The sequence below is a fragment of the Zingiber officinale genome, chromosome 11B (genome assembly GCF_018446385.1).
Source record: "Zingiber officinale cultivar Zhangliang chromosome 11B, Zo_v1.1, whole genome shotgun sequence".
Taxonomy (NCBI): domain Eukaryota; kingdom Viridiplantae; phylum Streptophyta; class Magnoliopsida; order Zingiberales; family Zingiberaceae; genus Zingiber; species Zingiber officinale.
Window position 1 is genome coordinate 406,979 of NC_056007.1, and position 17,224 is coordinate 424,202.

At 35.8% G+C, this 17,224-nt stretch overlaps 1 protein-coding gene across 2 annotated transcripts; it reads right to left on the reverse strand.

The window, feature by feature from the left end:
- Positions 1-13,510: 13,510 nt before the first annotated feature.
- On the reverse strand, positions 13,511-16,267 carry LOC122033361 (alpha-humulene synthase-like). 2 transcript variants are annotated; one of them, XM_042592365.1, is made up of 7 exons: positions 16,075-16,267; positions 15,735-15,984; positions 15,215-15,587; positions 14,761-14,979; positions 14,373-14,508; positions 14,027-14,275; positions 13,511-13,926 (listed from the first exon to the last, which is right to left on the reverse strand). In XM_042592365.1, exons 1-7 carry the CDS (start codon positions 16,204-16,206, stop codon positions 13,633-13,635), a joined length of 1,653 nt encoding a protein of 550 aa, XP_042448299.1. In that variant the 5' UTR covers positions 16,207-16,267; the 3' UTR covers positions 13,511-13,632. The 2 variants fall into 2 exon arrangements, with proteins under 2 accessions (XP_042448299.1, XP_042448300.1); XM_042592366.1 differs by lacking the exon at positions 14,761-14,979.
- Between the last annotated feature and the right edge of the window lie 957 nt (positions 16,268-17,224).

The window sequence follows — 17,224 nt, forward strand, 5'->3', positions numbered from 1 at the left end:
TAAGCGAAATTGGAACCAACTCCCCTTTAATTCCCGGTGGTTGAAGAAGATTTAGAAGAAGAATCCATGCTGGTAGTGGAGTAATTGTGGTTCCACTCAAATTCTTTTTATTCATCATTTTTCCCTTGAAAATTCTTTCTGGAGGTCGAAGAAAGTTCAATTTAAGCACCCACTCCAGAAGCTTAAATTCTCCTACACAATCAATAAATGACAACACCTCCCACACACATAAGGGACAAGAAGAAAATAGGAGAATATTAGTGTTTGTAGAAAATATTTCAAGCAATGAATCACATCTAACAAAATCAATGAATGGTACCTCTATAAAATTTCCTGATGTATCATAAGAAATACTCACCTTGTCATGTTAAAAGGTACCTGGAGTAGTGATTGTTACCTCCTTTTCATTAAGTAATGGCTCAAACTCTGGTTCAAGTGAATGTGCAACCAAAGATAGTGATTCTTGGGTCCTTGCCTCCAAAGCACAAGTCCCTACACTCTCTTCATCATCATCAAGTAAAGGTTATTCTTGGGGTATTGCTTCCAGTAAGCAATCCCCTACACTTATATCATCATCAAATAAATCTTCATTTCCTGCATCATTCACAACATCTAAAGCAACACTATTAGTAGAATCAGAAATCTGAACAACTACATCATCATCACAAAAAATATTAGAAAAGTTTTGCGAAGTAATGGAAGTAGGGTTAGGCCTGACAGGATCTATACTTTCTATCTCTCCACTGGAGTTTTGTGCTTGTAACTGATTGATGAATGATGTAATTTGATCTAACTGAATCTGTATATTCTGTATCCTTAAGAATTGTTACTCTTGATGCTCTCTCATTTGTTGCATAACTTCATTGAATTTCCATGTTGACTCTGCAAATTGTACTTGTGCAACCTCATACTTGAAATGTGAATGATCCACCCAATTAGAATTATAGGTATTAGGAAATGACTCATACCTATTATGCTGCTCCATAGGTGGGTAGTACTGATATTCAGGCTGATAGAACTGAGTCTGAGGCTGATATAAATAACTCTCCCTCCTATCTCCAAAATACTGATAATATAGATCCATGGTCAAATAGATTTCCTGTTCTTACATTGAATACTAGCAAATAAGATCCGAAGACTCAGGAACATATAAAATCAAACACATGGATATATGAACATGAAAGCAATTAAAACAAAATTTTTTTAAAGTTTTCAAAATAAAGAACAATCCTAAGATTATCAAACACCGCATATTTCCCCGGCAACGACGCCAAAATTTGATAAGAGAATCTATCACACGCTCAAATCAAATTAACAATTAATATCCAATGAACCCTTTAACTATATAATGATGTTGTAATAACGAGTCCAGGATCGAATCTCTCGAGGAACTAACAGTAGGATGGTAATTTAGGATTGTATGTTATTCCTATTTTTGAGGTTTTAAATATGGAAATGGGGGTTGTTTGGTTTTAAATCTAACGAATGAAAAACAGAACAAGTAGGAAACTAATCTAATGCAATAATGAAATCTAACTAGGTGCTAACAATTAATCCACAATGCATTGTCACCCTATGTTATGATTTAACCATCAACACACTTAAACTAAGATTGAAATAGCAAGTCTCAAATAAAATCCAATCTAAAGCATTGAATAAAATAGGGAATGAAATAACAAGACATGAGATAAATCTGATCTAAAGCACAATTCAAACCCTAACTTAGAAATTAAACACTTAACAATTTACTAAGCATCAAACAAGAATTAAACTAAATTGCATCAATGAAATTACAACTACTAGACACGAATTTAACTTCAACAAGATAAAGAAATGCTAGATTACTGATACAAATATAACAAACATAAAAAAAAACTTGTTTTAGCTACAAAACAGTAACAAGTGAAATAAAATGATAAACCGTTCCAATCTCACAACCAATCTAACCAAACATCACACTCTTACCATCACACAAGAGGCCGGAGATGAGAATGCCTAACTTCGGTCATTAGTGAAGAATCTCAACTGCAAATCAGCTTTAGGATTGCTCAGCAACGCCAGCGGAACGCCTCCGGCAAGCTAGAAACAACCCGTAATCTCTAAATTGTCGAAAATCTAGAAATCTACAAATTCGAAACTCTGAATTTGGATGAGAGCTGTGGATTGCAGATGATCGTCGAATGAAGCTCAAGAACATCGGAGGAACGCCGCCAAATGTCGCTGATGGGAAGCGAATCACAGATATGAGGGAACACCCACCAAATCTCTGAAAATAGAGTATCGCCGAAAGCAAAATCACGCTTGAAAGAACGCTCGCCAGTGGCTCCAGATGATCGGGATCTAGTCCAATAGTTGCCTTGAAACTCTACACCGAAGTCGTCACCTGAGAAGATGGTCGGAAAAGGAATCGGGGTCAGAAATCACCGGAGAAGCTCGCGCGACGCGAACACTGTGCGGAGAGATCGACGAACGAACCTACTATAGCTTCTCATTTTAAATCAGATCTCAGATCTGTGATGGATGACTGTGGATGATTTGGATCCTGATCAACGGTGAAAAGTTGCTTAAAATCTGATCCAAAGGTATTGATCTTGATTAATGGTCTGGATCTACTCTTCCTTAGGTCGGATGGACCAGATCTTCAATGGATGGCTCAGATCTCTCTTGTTCTTGATGAACGGTCCATAATGCTCCAAATCTTGATCTTCTCGTTTAAACTCCGATTTGAGCATAAATTCGGTTCGACTAAATCCAAATCCAAGATCCTTTGATGTCTACAAAATAAGAATCAAATATTAGCATCAAATAACACCAAAAATATGATAATTTGTAATTAAGTACAAGAATAAATACAATGCATAAAATATGATGTAAATATATGTTCCATCTATGAAAACAACATCAAACCGTGCATGTACAAACCAAAATAGTATAGTAAAATCATGGTTATCACCAGTCCAGGACAAAGAAAGAAGATGGGCTCTGGTTTATTCACTGTCAGAACATCTTAGGCAAATAGTATTCCAGCTATGGGATGATTTTGAAGGGCACATCTCATATTCGGAGATGTGTAGGCAATTACTTCAATTAGAATGGGCACATCTCATATTCAGAGATGTACGAACAGTATTAGCCCCTTTAGTTTTTGAATAATGTAATAATTCCTGTCGTGTATGAACAAATATATAAAAGTTATGTTATATGTTAACAAACTTGAAAATGATTAGTTCATTTCATGATTCATTTATGTTCAATAAAATGATTAGTTCATACATATATGATTAGTTCATATGAAAAAGATTAGTTCATTTCATGATTTGTTCATGTTCAATAATATGATTAGTTCATATATATATGATTCATTCATATTAAATGATTTGTTCATTAGATGAGATGTGTGTGATATAATTGATAATATTGATTAGATTGGCACATACAAATGATGAGTGGAAACTTAGTTATCACTTGATTCTATAAACTAATTCTAATTTACACTGAGTCAATAATTAATTGCATACATATAAATTATACTGAAATAATAAATAATGTGTTTATTTATGTAGATCATGACAACTAAAAACATCATAGCTGAACTCAATAAATTAGAAAAATTATATGGGGATAACTATAAAATATGACACCTCAAGATATAATACGTTCTTAAGGAATAAGAAGTTCTAGAGGCAGTAAATCAATTCATGGATGAACCAACTGATGGTTCAATAACACAGCACAGACGTGACCTTGATGCCTATAAGGCATGGAAAAGGAAGGACTCTATTGTTAAGGGAATATTAATTAGTTCAATGGTGGATGACCTAGTATTTGAGTATGAGCCATTACCATCGACTCATGCTGTTTGGGCAACCCTTAGAGAGAAGTATAGTGGAGTAAGTCTGAGTAAGCTCTGTCAGCTAACTATCAAGTTCAATAGCTGTAAAAAATACTCGAATGTTACAATGGCCTAACATCTCAAGGAGATGGGTAACATGATTCGAGAGCTTAAGACTGTTGGTCATGTGTTGAGCAATGAATAACAGATTCAGGCAGTTATCCGTTCCCTTCCTGATTCTTGGAAAATGATAAAACAGAATCTGACATATAGTGAGAGTATTAAGACTTTCTCTGATGTCTCACGCCATGTAGAACTTGAGGCGGAGAGGATTGAATCCGCAAGGATTTCTAGTCAAGCTTTTGTAGCTGAAGGTTCTGCTTCCAAGAATAAGAAAAAATGGCTTAAGAAAGAAAAGGGAAAAGGAAAGGAGGCTAGTGTTGTTTCTATAAAAAACCAAATCAAGAAGAAAGGAAAGAAATATGGATAAAGACCTAAGAGCATGTTGATTTGCTATAAGGGTGGCAAGAAGGGTCATTTTGCTCGAGATATTGTCTTGCTGGAAAGGCAACTAGGAGACCATTTGGTGAGGCTATTAGGGTTGAATCACCATTGCAATTAATTCATTTAGATATTTGTGGTCTAATGAATGTGAAGGCTAGAAATGGGAGTTCTTATTTCATTACATTTATTGATGACTTCACTCATTTTGGTCCTGTGTATTTGATTTCTCATAAAAATGAAGCATTAGATTGATTCATTTGTTACCTGAACGAAGTTGAGAATCAATTGGAACATAAGGTTAAAACCTTGCACACTGACTGTGGAGATGAATATTTATCTGATCAGTTCAAGGTAATGTGTAATGAGAGAGGGATTATTAGACAACTAACTATCCCTGGAACTCCACAGCAAAATGGAGTTGCTGAAAGAAGAAATAAGACTCTTCTTGAAATGGTTAGGTCTATGATGACACAGGCTAATTTTCCAATCTCTTATTGGGGAGATGCATTATTAATTGCGGCCTATATACTTAACAAAATACCTTCAAAGTCAGTTCCATCTACCCCGCATGAATTTTGGAATGGCAGAAAGTCGAATTTGAGTAATCTGAGACCTTGGGGGTTAGCTGCCTACATTCATGATAAGACTCACGAACATGAAAAATTAAGATCTAGAAGTAAGAAGTGTATCATTATAAGGTATTCTGAGACTTCTAAGAGTTATATTTTTATTGTTGAGCGCCAAGATGGAACCATCTCTGAAATAGTCAAGAGATACTACTTTTCTTGAACTGAGTTCCCAGCATGAGGTGAAGTTGATAAAATAATTCCTCTATATGAGATAGAGAAGGAGGATAATGTTCCTTTATCAACAAATTAGGAGATGTCTGAATCTAGTCAACCTAGTGGGAGTAATTTGCTACTAAATGAGTCAGTTTCTCAATAGTCTAACCTACGAAGAAGTAGTCATCAGATTATTCCTTGGAGAAGGTTTGATATTGAGAATGAGGAATTGATGATTCTCCTAGTTGATGATGAGGAATCTCGAACAGTTGAGGAAGCTTTGAGATGCTCAGTTAGAAAAGAATGGAAAGTTACAATGGATAAAGAAATGAAGTCAATGAGAAAGAAGCAAGTTTGGGATTTAGTCGATCTTCCTCCTAGCCAAAGGGTTATTGGGAATAAGTGGATTCTCAAAATAAAGAGGAAAGCAGATGAACTGATTAATCGATACAAAGCTCGTTTAGTTGGAAAATGATATACCCAAATGGAGGCTCTTGATTTTGAAGAGACATTCTCTCCAGTTGTAAAGTTTATGTCAATACGTGTCATCCTAACTATAGTAGCATAATTTGACATGGAATTACATCAGATGGATGTAAAAATGGATTTCCTTAATGGTAATCTTGATGAAGAAATCTATATGGTACAACCAGAAGGTTATATTACTGAAGGTCAAGAGAATAGAGTATGTAGACTTAAGAAGTCTATATATGGGCTAAAACAAGCATCAAGACAATGGAACATAAAATTTAATGAAGTCGTTTTGTCTTATGGTTTCGAAATGATCAATGAGGATCATTGTGTTTATCTAAGAAAAGAAAAAGAAAAGTTTATCATTTTATCATTATATGTTGATGATATGCTAATAGCTGGAAGTGACATAAAGTATATGATAGAAGTCAAATTATGGATTTTATCACAATTTGACATAATAGACATGGAAGAAGCAGAGTACATCTTAGGAGTGAAGATCATTAAAGATCGATCAAAAAGGCTTTTGGGGTTATCTCAAGAATCTTATATCACTAAGATGCTACAACACTTTAATATGTCAGATTGCAACATTGAGCATACACCTGTAGAGAAAGGTACTATATACTTTGAGCAAAGGTATGTATCCCAAGACTCTTGAGAAAATAGCTGAAATGAAGAAAAAACCATATGCCAGTGCTATTGGTAGTTTAATGTACACTATGTTGTGTACTCATCTTGATATAAGCTATGTCGTTGGTTTAGTTAGTCAATTCCAGTTAAACCCAAGATCGAGACACTGGAAAGAGGTGAAGAGGATATTCAGATATCTCAAAGGAACAACAGATTATTGCCTCTGTTTCCAAGGATCATATATGAGCCTAAGTGGCTACACAAATACAGATTGGGCAGGGGACCTTGATGATAGTAAATCCACATCTGGCTATACCTTCTTACTGAATGGTGGTACCATCTCACGGAACAGCAAGAAGTTGGCTTGTGTAGCCTTGTCGTCAATGGAAGCTGAGTATGTGGCTTGTGCAGTGGCTATGCAAGAGGATGTCTAGCTAAGAAGGTTCCTGAAGTATCTGAAAATTACTGAGGATGGTGAGAGTCCTGTTATAGTGTACTGTGACAGTCAAGCTGTAATAGCTTTTTCCAAAGATCCCAAATAGCACAGCAAAGGCAAGCATATAGAATTAAGTATAATTTTGTAAGGGATATTGTTGACAAGAAAAAAATAATTCTTTAGTACATACTTACATGAAATATGCTTGCTGATCCTTTTACTAAGCCATTGACTAAAGAGTCATTTCATGGACATGTGAAGTCTTTGGGACTTTAAAGAATGTAACTTATTGTAAAGATATTTTGATAAATGAAAATGTCATGATCTATTTAGTGTATATGTCTTTGTTACATTCAAATAAAAGTCTCGATAAGCATGTTGGCAGATTGAGATTGGTCCACTCATATGGACAATCATCTTTATTTGCTAAGTACAAATAAAGGTAAGATTGTTGCTTATGGGACAACTTATGTAATTGTGAATAGAGACATACCCACAAGTTAAGGTCACCTTGATAATTGTGTCAAGATGAGATCATTTATGTAATAATTGGAGTAAATGCACCCACTATTTACTGAATCTGCTTAAGGCTAGATTGAAATTCATATGTTGAATTCAAGATTAGACATTAGCTGTGTCAAGATAGAAATCTGTATGATGTTAAATTTAAAAAAAAAATATATGCGCTCTTTTTAGTGAAGAGAATAACATCGTAGCATATGATTCATATCACATGTGCTATGACAACAAGAAGGGTAGTAGGAGAATGGATCTCTGCTTTTCTACTATGTGAGACCTTTGAGATTATAAGTTAATCTCAATCTTACCCTAAGTGACTATTTAGCCGTCTACTTGAAGTTTTGATCATTGTCTGCTACTTTAGTATGCTTCCTCTTGTTTGATCGATAAGAATTTAGATATCTCCAAAATAATATGATATTGTCCACTTTGGGCCTAAGCCCTCATGGTTTTACTCTTGGGCTCTACCCAAAAGGCCTCATACCAATGGAGATATCTTTCTCTTATAAACCCATGATCTTTTCCATGTATTTTCAATGTGAGACTATGTTTGCAACCTTGCAACCCCAACAATCCCCCCTCAAATAAAGGACCACATGCTTCCTAATGTCCGATCCTCGACCCAACCCACTAGGACTTCCTGCCCCTCAGTCCACCCTATCTACTAGGACTTCCTTGCCTAATCGTAACTAGGACTTCCTGCCTAGTGTCTGGTTCTCTTGATCCAGACACGGGAGCTCCCACTTCTTCGTTCGAGGTCAATATTCCATCCGCATGGTTCGATTGGACCATGGCTCTTGTGCACAGTCGGGCTATGGACCATGGCGATTAGTCCTTCTGGCAGTCCGGGCTCTGATACCACTTGTTGGATCGAAAAGAATTTAGATATCTCCACAATGGTATGCTATTGCCCACTTTGAGCCTAAACCCTCATGGTTTTTCTCTTGGGCTCTACCCAAAAGGCCTCATACCAATGGAGATATCTTTCTCTTATAAACCCATGATCTTTTCCATGTATTTTTAATGTGGGACTATGTTTGCAACCTTGCAACCCCAACACCTATTGGCTATGGATGATTCGATGTATGGAATATAACTAGGAAAGAGACTGATTAAAATGAATATACTCTAGCTAAAAAGGAATATTAAGATTGATTTACATCTGTGACATTTATTCACTTGTACCAGTTATATTTTTAGTTCAGTATATAAAATATAATTTTGACTAATATGTTTGATTGGAGATGGTGAAGATGCTCTTGACATAATAGTCAATATGAGGAATTAGAGATGTTCATATTGATGTAAATACTTTAATATGGGTAAAGGTAAGTTTTGATGTCTTTGATTCATTTTATGGGGCAGCTAAGTAAAGTGTGACAATCTTCTTAGCAATTGAATGCTCAGTATGCTTGTCATCGCACGAACCAGTTTCCCTAATGTATGGAATGAATGTTCTTATATAGTCTTTGTGACTAATTAATTTATGCTTTGGTCTTCGTGACTTGATCAACATAAAGTCTATGTGGCTTATTTGGTCTTTGTGACTAATTAACTTTGCTTTGATCTTCGTGACTTGATCATCAAATAGTCTATATGACTTAATCGATCTTTGTGACTAATTAATGTTTGACTTTGGTATTGTGACATGATCACCTTATAGTCTATGTGACTGACATGGTCTATCTGACCAGAAAACCTTTTTGGATTGACTTGGACGAGTGGGAGATGTTGGACGTTGCATCAGTTACAATGTTAGGAAGATGAAGGGGTGTCTATTCACCTTCATCTTCCTCTAATGAATGTCATCAAAGCATTGGTTTGTAACCGATGCTTGCTTCTTATATAATGAAGCGTCCAAGAGCAATCCAGGGGTGTGAGGGAGACAGTGATCAGTGTGCACAGTGGAGGCGACGGTGAGCAAGGAGAACATCTTGTGGTCAGGATTTAGTCCGTGAAAAATCTAAGGAGGTTCCAAACGATGATCTTCTCGGCGACAGTAGCAGCATCTTCACTGGCATCTTCTTCGATTTCTTCTTGGGAGATCACTGTGAGTTGTTACTGTTTTTATTTTATGTTTGATTCATGCTGTCAAAAAGACAACATATCATATAGGTTCTCTGTAAACCCCACACCCTGCGTGGACCGGGCTCTCTTAGGATTCAACTCCCCTATTTTCCGATTGGGCTTGCCAATCGAGCAGCCTCTCTACAGGTCATACTCCTGGTTTGAACCGAATTTGCTCGAGGCTCTATTCCGATTCTCCTTATCAGCCCTGTCTATCACACACTATCCCATTGCCTCAATGCCCCATTCCCGACTTGGACCAGATTCGCTGGAGGCTCTATTCCCACTTTCGTGATCGGCCCTGCTGAGCAGACAATATCACAATATCCTAATACTTTACTCCTTGCCCAAGTTGGACTCACTTGACACTCATCTCCCATCAATTTTACTCATTACAAGAAGTATGTTTGCTAAAATAGCAAGCAGGCTTCATAGTGTTGAAGCGCAATTTTTGTCTTTAAGCCAACATAAGATCTCACCAAAACCAAGCGGTAACGTCTCTTTCGATTCTACCTTAAGACAATATGAATACAACCCCCGAAGCTTCACCTCCATGTCTGAAGATGGAACTGATGTGGATACAACTTATTCTTAATCTTTGGCAACAACATTAATGCTAGAGCAATATCACAATTCAATTCAAAAAAAGAAACAAATCAGGAACTAATGATGATTTTCTAGAGATGGAGAAATTAGCTTGTTTGACATCTCGGCTCAGGGACATAGGGCCACAACTAGTTCCCACGAATTTGATAGAACTCGAAATTAGACAAAAGGGGGTCAATGAACTTGCATAGGTGACGGTCAAAGTTAACGGAGAGTCAGAAAGTCGAATAGCTAGCCTAGTAGCGCCCTACACTTCCAATCGGCCCTGCCGATCGGATAGGTTCCCTGTGAACCCCGCACCCGGTACGGACCGGACTCAGTCGGAGCTCAACGCCCCTCTATCTCAATCAACTCTGCTAATCGGATAGGTTCTCTATAAACCCCACACTTGGCACAGAGCGGGCTAGCTTGGGATTTAGCTCCCCTCTTTCTTGATCGGCCTTGCCGATAGGGCAGGGTCTCTGTGCCTACTCCTGGTTCTAACTGGATTTGCTAGGGGTTCTATTCCATTCTTTTGATCAGCCCTGTCGATATAACACTATCCCAGTGCCCCAATGCCCCATTCTTGACTTCGACTGAATTCGTTGGGGCTCTATTTGCACTTTCTTGATTGGCTATCGATAAGACAATCTCTCAATATCCCAATACTTTACTCCCTGCCCAAGCTTGACTAACTTGGGACTCAGCTCCCATCACTCCCGATCGTCCTACCTTTCGGACAAGTTCCTCCTCGGCTTCTGGTCACTCGGAAGTGTCCCGCGCGTCCTTCTAGTCCGCTGGTGTACTCTTTCACAGTTCCTCGCTCCTCAGATGAATCGAGTCAATCGAGACGCTTCCTGTTCTATCCTTCCCACTCATTGTGTCTTCCACTCAACTTCTTGTATTCCTAAGTTCCTACACACTTAGACACAAGGGATCAAAACCACAAAGTCTAACTTAACTCGATTGATCACATCAAAACTAATTCGAGGAACTTACAGATACCATATTGACTATTGGACAATAGTGATGCAGGATAGGATAGCGATTATCCTGCACACTGATGAAAAGGGGGATTGAAGAGAAGGCAAGAAGAGAACCTGAAGAAAATAAGAACAAAAATCGTTGTTTGCAAGAAAAGAAAATTTTATTAATAATTGTGGAATGATTTTAAACACAATAGGACTTTTAAATACCAAAAATTATCAAAAATTGAAAATGACCAAAAACATCCTAAATACTAAAAAGACCCTAAATACTCAAAAATCTAAAAATTACTAAGAATAGTAAAAAGATGTTCAGATCCTCCTTCAGTCGCCCGGGGTTGAAGATAACTCGTTCTCAAATTCAGAGTAGTGTTAGGTGGTAACTAGGATGAAGATCATCTAACACCAAATCAGCAAAATATATACTAGTAGTTGGACTTTGAATATTTTCATTGATCCACCGACAAGCAGCACATTGTGGGCGCTGCTCTTGTCCATCTTCACATCCCTCAAGTACTTCTCCATCAGCTCCATGTATTTCCTAAACATGTCCATGGTGAGCTCCTCTTCTAGTAAATCAATTTTAATCTCTATCTTTCCATATGCATTTGAAACCTGCAGCTTTAATTCCAATAGTTTGTTCATAGAAAGCCTCATTAAATTGGAGCCATCACCAAAAGCATCCACAGGTTGAACCAAATCAGCAAGAAGGGAATCAAACGAACTGATAGAATTGACCCTCCTGCAAAACTTTTCAGTGCCTGGTAATGAGTTGCATGTAGCTGAACATGTAATTGATGGAGACAAGCATGCACCAACAGAAGGATCCATCTTTTGCTTCTTTAAAGTACTTTCAGTTGAAGCAAAAGAAGAAGCTACTGGAGCCTCAAAATTTGCCTTCTCCACAGGTGACCCCAGCTTAGTTCCAGAGTCCTCCATCTCATATCTAACCTTCTTAGCTAAGGATGAACGACTCCATTTCTTCCAGAGTATCGAACCCAATGAATGGCGATGATGATCAAATATTTGGCCAGAGCCCAAGCCATCATCAACCCCATCAATTTTATAGTTGCTATTTGGTGAGGTCTGAGAGGTTGAAGAAACCAGAGCAGTGACAGACCTGTGAACGGTCACATCGATTTCCTGGTCGTATTGCGGTCTGGAAAAGTCAGTTGCATTGGTTTCCTGGTGTTGCCCTCTGGAAAAGTCAATGGCGCCTCCCATGGAGAGAATTCTCAGTGATAGAAACTTACAGCATAGCGTCACCAACTTCTTAGACAACTTTATCTATTTCATCATCATAATCATCAAATATTTTGATTTTGTTTGAGATTGAGATTCCTCTTTAATTATAACATCTTCGACAAGTTCATCAACTTCTTATGAGTCAAACTCTTCATGAATGACTAAAATCTTACGTTCATCATCATGAAATACTTCGTTAAGATCTTCCTCCTCTTTATCTTCGAATTCGCCCAGGGCTTCATAGGCATCGAAGCTATTGTTCTCAACGGCAAAAACTAATCGTCATTGAAACGAAGTTTGAGTATAACCAAAGGAAAGAAATTAACTTTTCATCTTCTTCTTCTTCTCTCAATCATTAATCTTGGCCTTGCGTGGTCGAACTCGTGAGCATCTCAAGTACTCCCACGCATTGACGATGTAAACTTTTAAATTTGAAGGCAACCAATTTCATCTTCATCCAATCCATAATTTGCTTATAAGCAAAGAACCGCTCCACTTTATTAATTCAATCAATAATTTTTTTTGTCTCTAACGTACCAAAAAATTTGGGTAAATCAACTCGAAATTCGAGATCTCCAAGTCGATCTTGTCAACCACGTATCTCTCGATCTTCACAATTTCACGTCGCCGCCACTATATGCTGAGTTAAATCTGTAATTTGTCTTTGTAAATCCTTAGTCCTCAACAATTTTCCATGGTGCTCAGTTTCATCCGTTGAAACTTACCTATCGCGACTACAACCATGATGATCTTTCATTGGATTTGTCGCTTGAATCAGACATTGTCAGCTGTGATGCCAACTGACGCTCGACTTCATTATTATTCTCAACTGAGAGCCTCCTCAAGATTTTTCCAAATGAAGAAAAGGTTATATAAGAATAGAGGATTAATTTCAAATAACTAAATATGACTCTTTTATATAGATTCAAAAACTATGACTTAAAGAAAAGAAAGAAAACTCAATATATAAACCTCAATTCTAATCTAATAAAAAGAAAGGAAATAAATTCTAAAAAATATATTAACAATTCTCAAAAAAAAAAAAACCTACCAAAAAGGAAAAAGATTTAAGTTGCTTTTGGTTTAAGCGTTTTTCATTTTTATTTTCTAAAAAACATGAGCATTTTTTAGAAATAGAAAATGACTTGTAGACATTTTTTATTTTTCTAGAAAATGTTATCTATTTTTTTTTTGGAAAACAGACATAAAAAATACAAACCAAACACTATTTTTCATAAACGCACATTTTCCAAACAATAAAAAATAGAAAACTCACAAACCAAACACTCTCTTATAATCCTACAAAACAGGCTCATATATATATATATATATATATATATATATATATATATATATATATATATATATATCCGTATCCTCTTCATCAAATAGTCATAAAAAATTGAAAATTAAATAATAAAATAGACTCATTAAGCTAAAAGATATTAGCTATTTCACAATATGATTAGTTTATTTATTTCTCAAATCACATATATATTAAGGCATTGCCTAATAAGACATAAGACATACTCTTCTTACTGATATTTATTTATAGAAGAGTGGTCAATACTCTTAAATAGGGAAGGATTCAACCAATATGAGAGAGACATGGTCTTTCATCCTAGTGTTGGAATTAGTATAGCCATCTATGTACTTGTGTATATCTTCCATGGCTCTTGAAAGGTTCAATATTATTTCAATTAAAGACCGAGCTACTTGCGTTGAACGGAGGCATTCCTCGTTCAAATCCTTCCATGCTCGCTCCACCATCACTCGCAACTTCTCACGTGCCACTTTTACATTGGTACCGTATTCTTTCATGTAACTTTCAACTGTCGAAGCGACATGGTCTCTTTCTTGCTCCAACTATAAATGTTTAGAGAAATTGTTACGTTAGATATATATTAATTTCATCAAACTTCTCAATTTCAACAAATTAAAGGAAACGATTGGAACTAATAAGTACCTCATGCGAAGTTATATCATCCATAAGTCTACAAATTATACTGCTGGATTTAAGGATCTTGGGAAAACTAGCAACCCATTCAAATGCCTCTTTTGTTGCATCTTCTACCATACCTACATAAGAGGCACATGTAATCGCAGGATACCCGGTGGATTTCCATGAAACAGTCAGATGCTCCTCGACTGATGGCACATATCCTTCCGCACCCCATTGTACTTCTTGGAAATAACATCTTGATAGACCTTTTATCTATAAGAAATTAAATTTTTTAATGGAAAAACAAATTTAACCTTCATATGATTATTAAGTTAACAAGAGGCAATATATATGCTATTGATGTACGTACTTCCTCTTGAAGATATGGTATGCGATATTTCTCATGGGGTTCTAATTCATCTTCAAAATCTTTGCAAGTCGCAAGTAGCTTGAGATAGAAGTCTTTTAAGTATTCTGGTACATGATTGACAGCTTGAGGTTCCCACCTAAATGTTACAAAATATCGAGAAATACGAGTCATGCAATTCTGAAAACACAAAGGAGAACCAGACAAATGATATATGAAGAAAAAAAATCTAGAAAAAATTTAACTATGATATTGTATGTTAGTACTGTCTATATCGATGTAATTATCTTCAAATGAATTCATTTTGCGAAGTTTTACTTCTACCGTATATGTATGGATAGCACAAATATATATAAGAAAATATTAAAATATAAATGAGCAAAAAACAAACCTTTCGATTGCCTCGGTTAATAGCCGACTCTCTTCCATTGTGCTATAGTTATCGTAGATGTCATCCATAATTGACATAAGAGAAATAGCCTTAGAAGTAATTACTCGTGCACGAGAGTATTGAGGTTCAAAATACATTGTAACTATCCAATAATAACATTCCACCACTCGATCACGGGCAAATTTAAAAGATTTAGCTAGGGCTAAATCATTCCACCATCTTCAAGTATATCATCCAAAGTGTGTGCACATTATGAAAAATAAGTCAATTAGTTTAAACAGGAAACCCAAAAAATAGACAATTAATAAAATGAATCGATTATGATAATGTATATAAATTATTAAGTGATAGTTAAAGTTCTAATCTAACTTGTAAAGTTTAGACTATTTCCAAGTGCCCTTAAAGATTATACTATTTTATGTATATTCGTAAATATGATAGCCAATTGACTTACATTGTAATTTTCTTCGCTTCCTCTCGATGAAGAGATTGTAGTAGGTTGAAATCCAACTTTGCAAGTTCTAATATAGTATCATTTCGCATCAAATTCTCTTGATAAATAGGTATATATTTTCTCACCATGAGTCTTCTACTTCTTCGATGTAGTGGCGTTTCAAGGAAAAGAGACACCTCTGTTGCTAAAGGTCGCTCAAGTTCACCCAACATAGATTCAAGTTGGTACTTCGTAAAATAAATAGCTTCGTCAAGTATTATTTCTTCATGTGTTCCGAGATAAGCCGCGTTGTATAAGCTTAGTAGTCCCTTTGCATCTCCATTCAAGGCCGACAAAAATCTTCCTTTATCATCTTTGAACTTGTTAAAAACATCTACAAGAATAGATAACTAATTTTATTTTTACTTATCTTATGGATATTATAATAATAAAAGTCAAAAATTCAATTGTTTCATAATTATATATAAAATATTTATCATTCCAATTTTACTTTTAATAAAGTAGTTATTTATATCATTACCTGGAGACAAATAATACCCATGTTGCCTAAGCAATCTAAATCGAAGAGAAACTTCATAAAGCCCATAATTCTCAACATCAGCCTCGTAAATCAATCTTAGTGCCGCAGTTATTTCTTTCTCAAAATGATAATCCAATCCAAGAAGTTGAATCGAATCAACCAAAATCATAATTTGCAATACATCACGTGTTTCTTCGAATAGGTTTCTCACTCGCTCTTTTAACTCTTCCACCCTCTTTATCATGTACTCCTGCATCATTGATCCAAACTCATAATTAGAAGTATATAAAGTAAAAAATATCATGAACAAATTAAACATCAGAGAATTATAAATCACGACCTTTTTTTCGAGGGGCAAACAGGAGCAGTTCCGGATGAAATAGTCACCCCAAACAGTAGGGTGATATTCAGCTGACTTACGAATTATCTCTTCCTCATCACCACCAACAAGGACCATCGACTGCCTCTTCATCAGTGATTAGCAAGTGTGGCGACTTGAGTGCTGGCTCACTTTTGAACTGGGTGCCTAGCTAATTCTCGTCGCTATTTATAATCTCACTTTTGTACTTAATGAATTAATTAATTGTAATAAAACACACGAGACAACCACTTGTGGAATTAAAACTTACAATCTAAACCAATATTAAATATTGTGATAGTAATTTAATTAAATGGTCATATTTAATGGGGTGTCACCCAGTCCACAAAAAATAAAATTAGGTCATCTACGATAGTGGATATTTGGAAAAAATATTTCCTCCTCTCAAATATCTCCCATTGTGGGGGATATTTGAGAGGTGAATATCATTTTAGGTGGTATGCAAGTGGCCCCAAATGAGCAATCATTACTTTATTGAGATATTTTATTATATAATTTGAGATATTTGAGAGTAAAATATTTGGTAGGTAGGATCCATAAATATTTAGTTAGGGGATATTTGATTGTAAAATTTGAGATATTTGAGGAGTGAGATATTTAATTGATGATGTGGACATAGGAACCATAAATATTTAAGAGAAATATTTAATATTATTGTGGATGCTTTTAAAAAGCATAATTGGAAAACAGTGTATTTAATGAGTTAAATGATGTGTAATTCGTTGTCTAGATTAAGGCTGCAAACGAATCGAGCCGGCTCGAAAAATATTCGATTCGTATTCGAATTTATCGAATTCGATCCGAACTCGAACATGTTCGAACTTTTTTTCGAGCCGAACTCGAGCCCAAATTATATTGTTCGAGCCGCTCATGAACCGCTCGCGGGCCTTAATATTTATTAATATAAGTTAAATATATATTAAATAAATAAAGAACTATGATATTCATCTAGAAATTTCATCTAGAAAATTCATCTAAATAAACACATAAATGATGGGACCCACCATTTCACTTTTGTGGGTCCCATCATTTATGTGTCTATCTAGATGAATTTTCTAGATGAAATTTCTAGATGAATATCATTTCTCTTAAATAAATTTCGAGTCTTTCG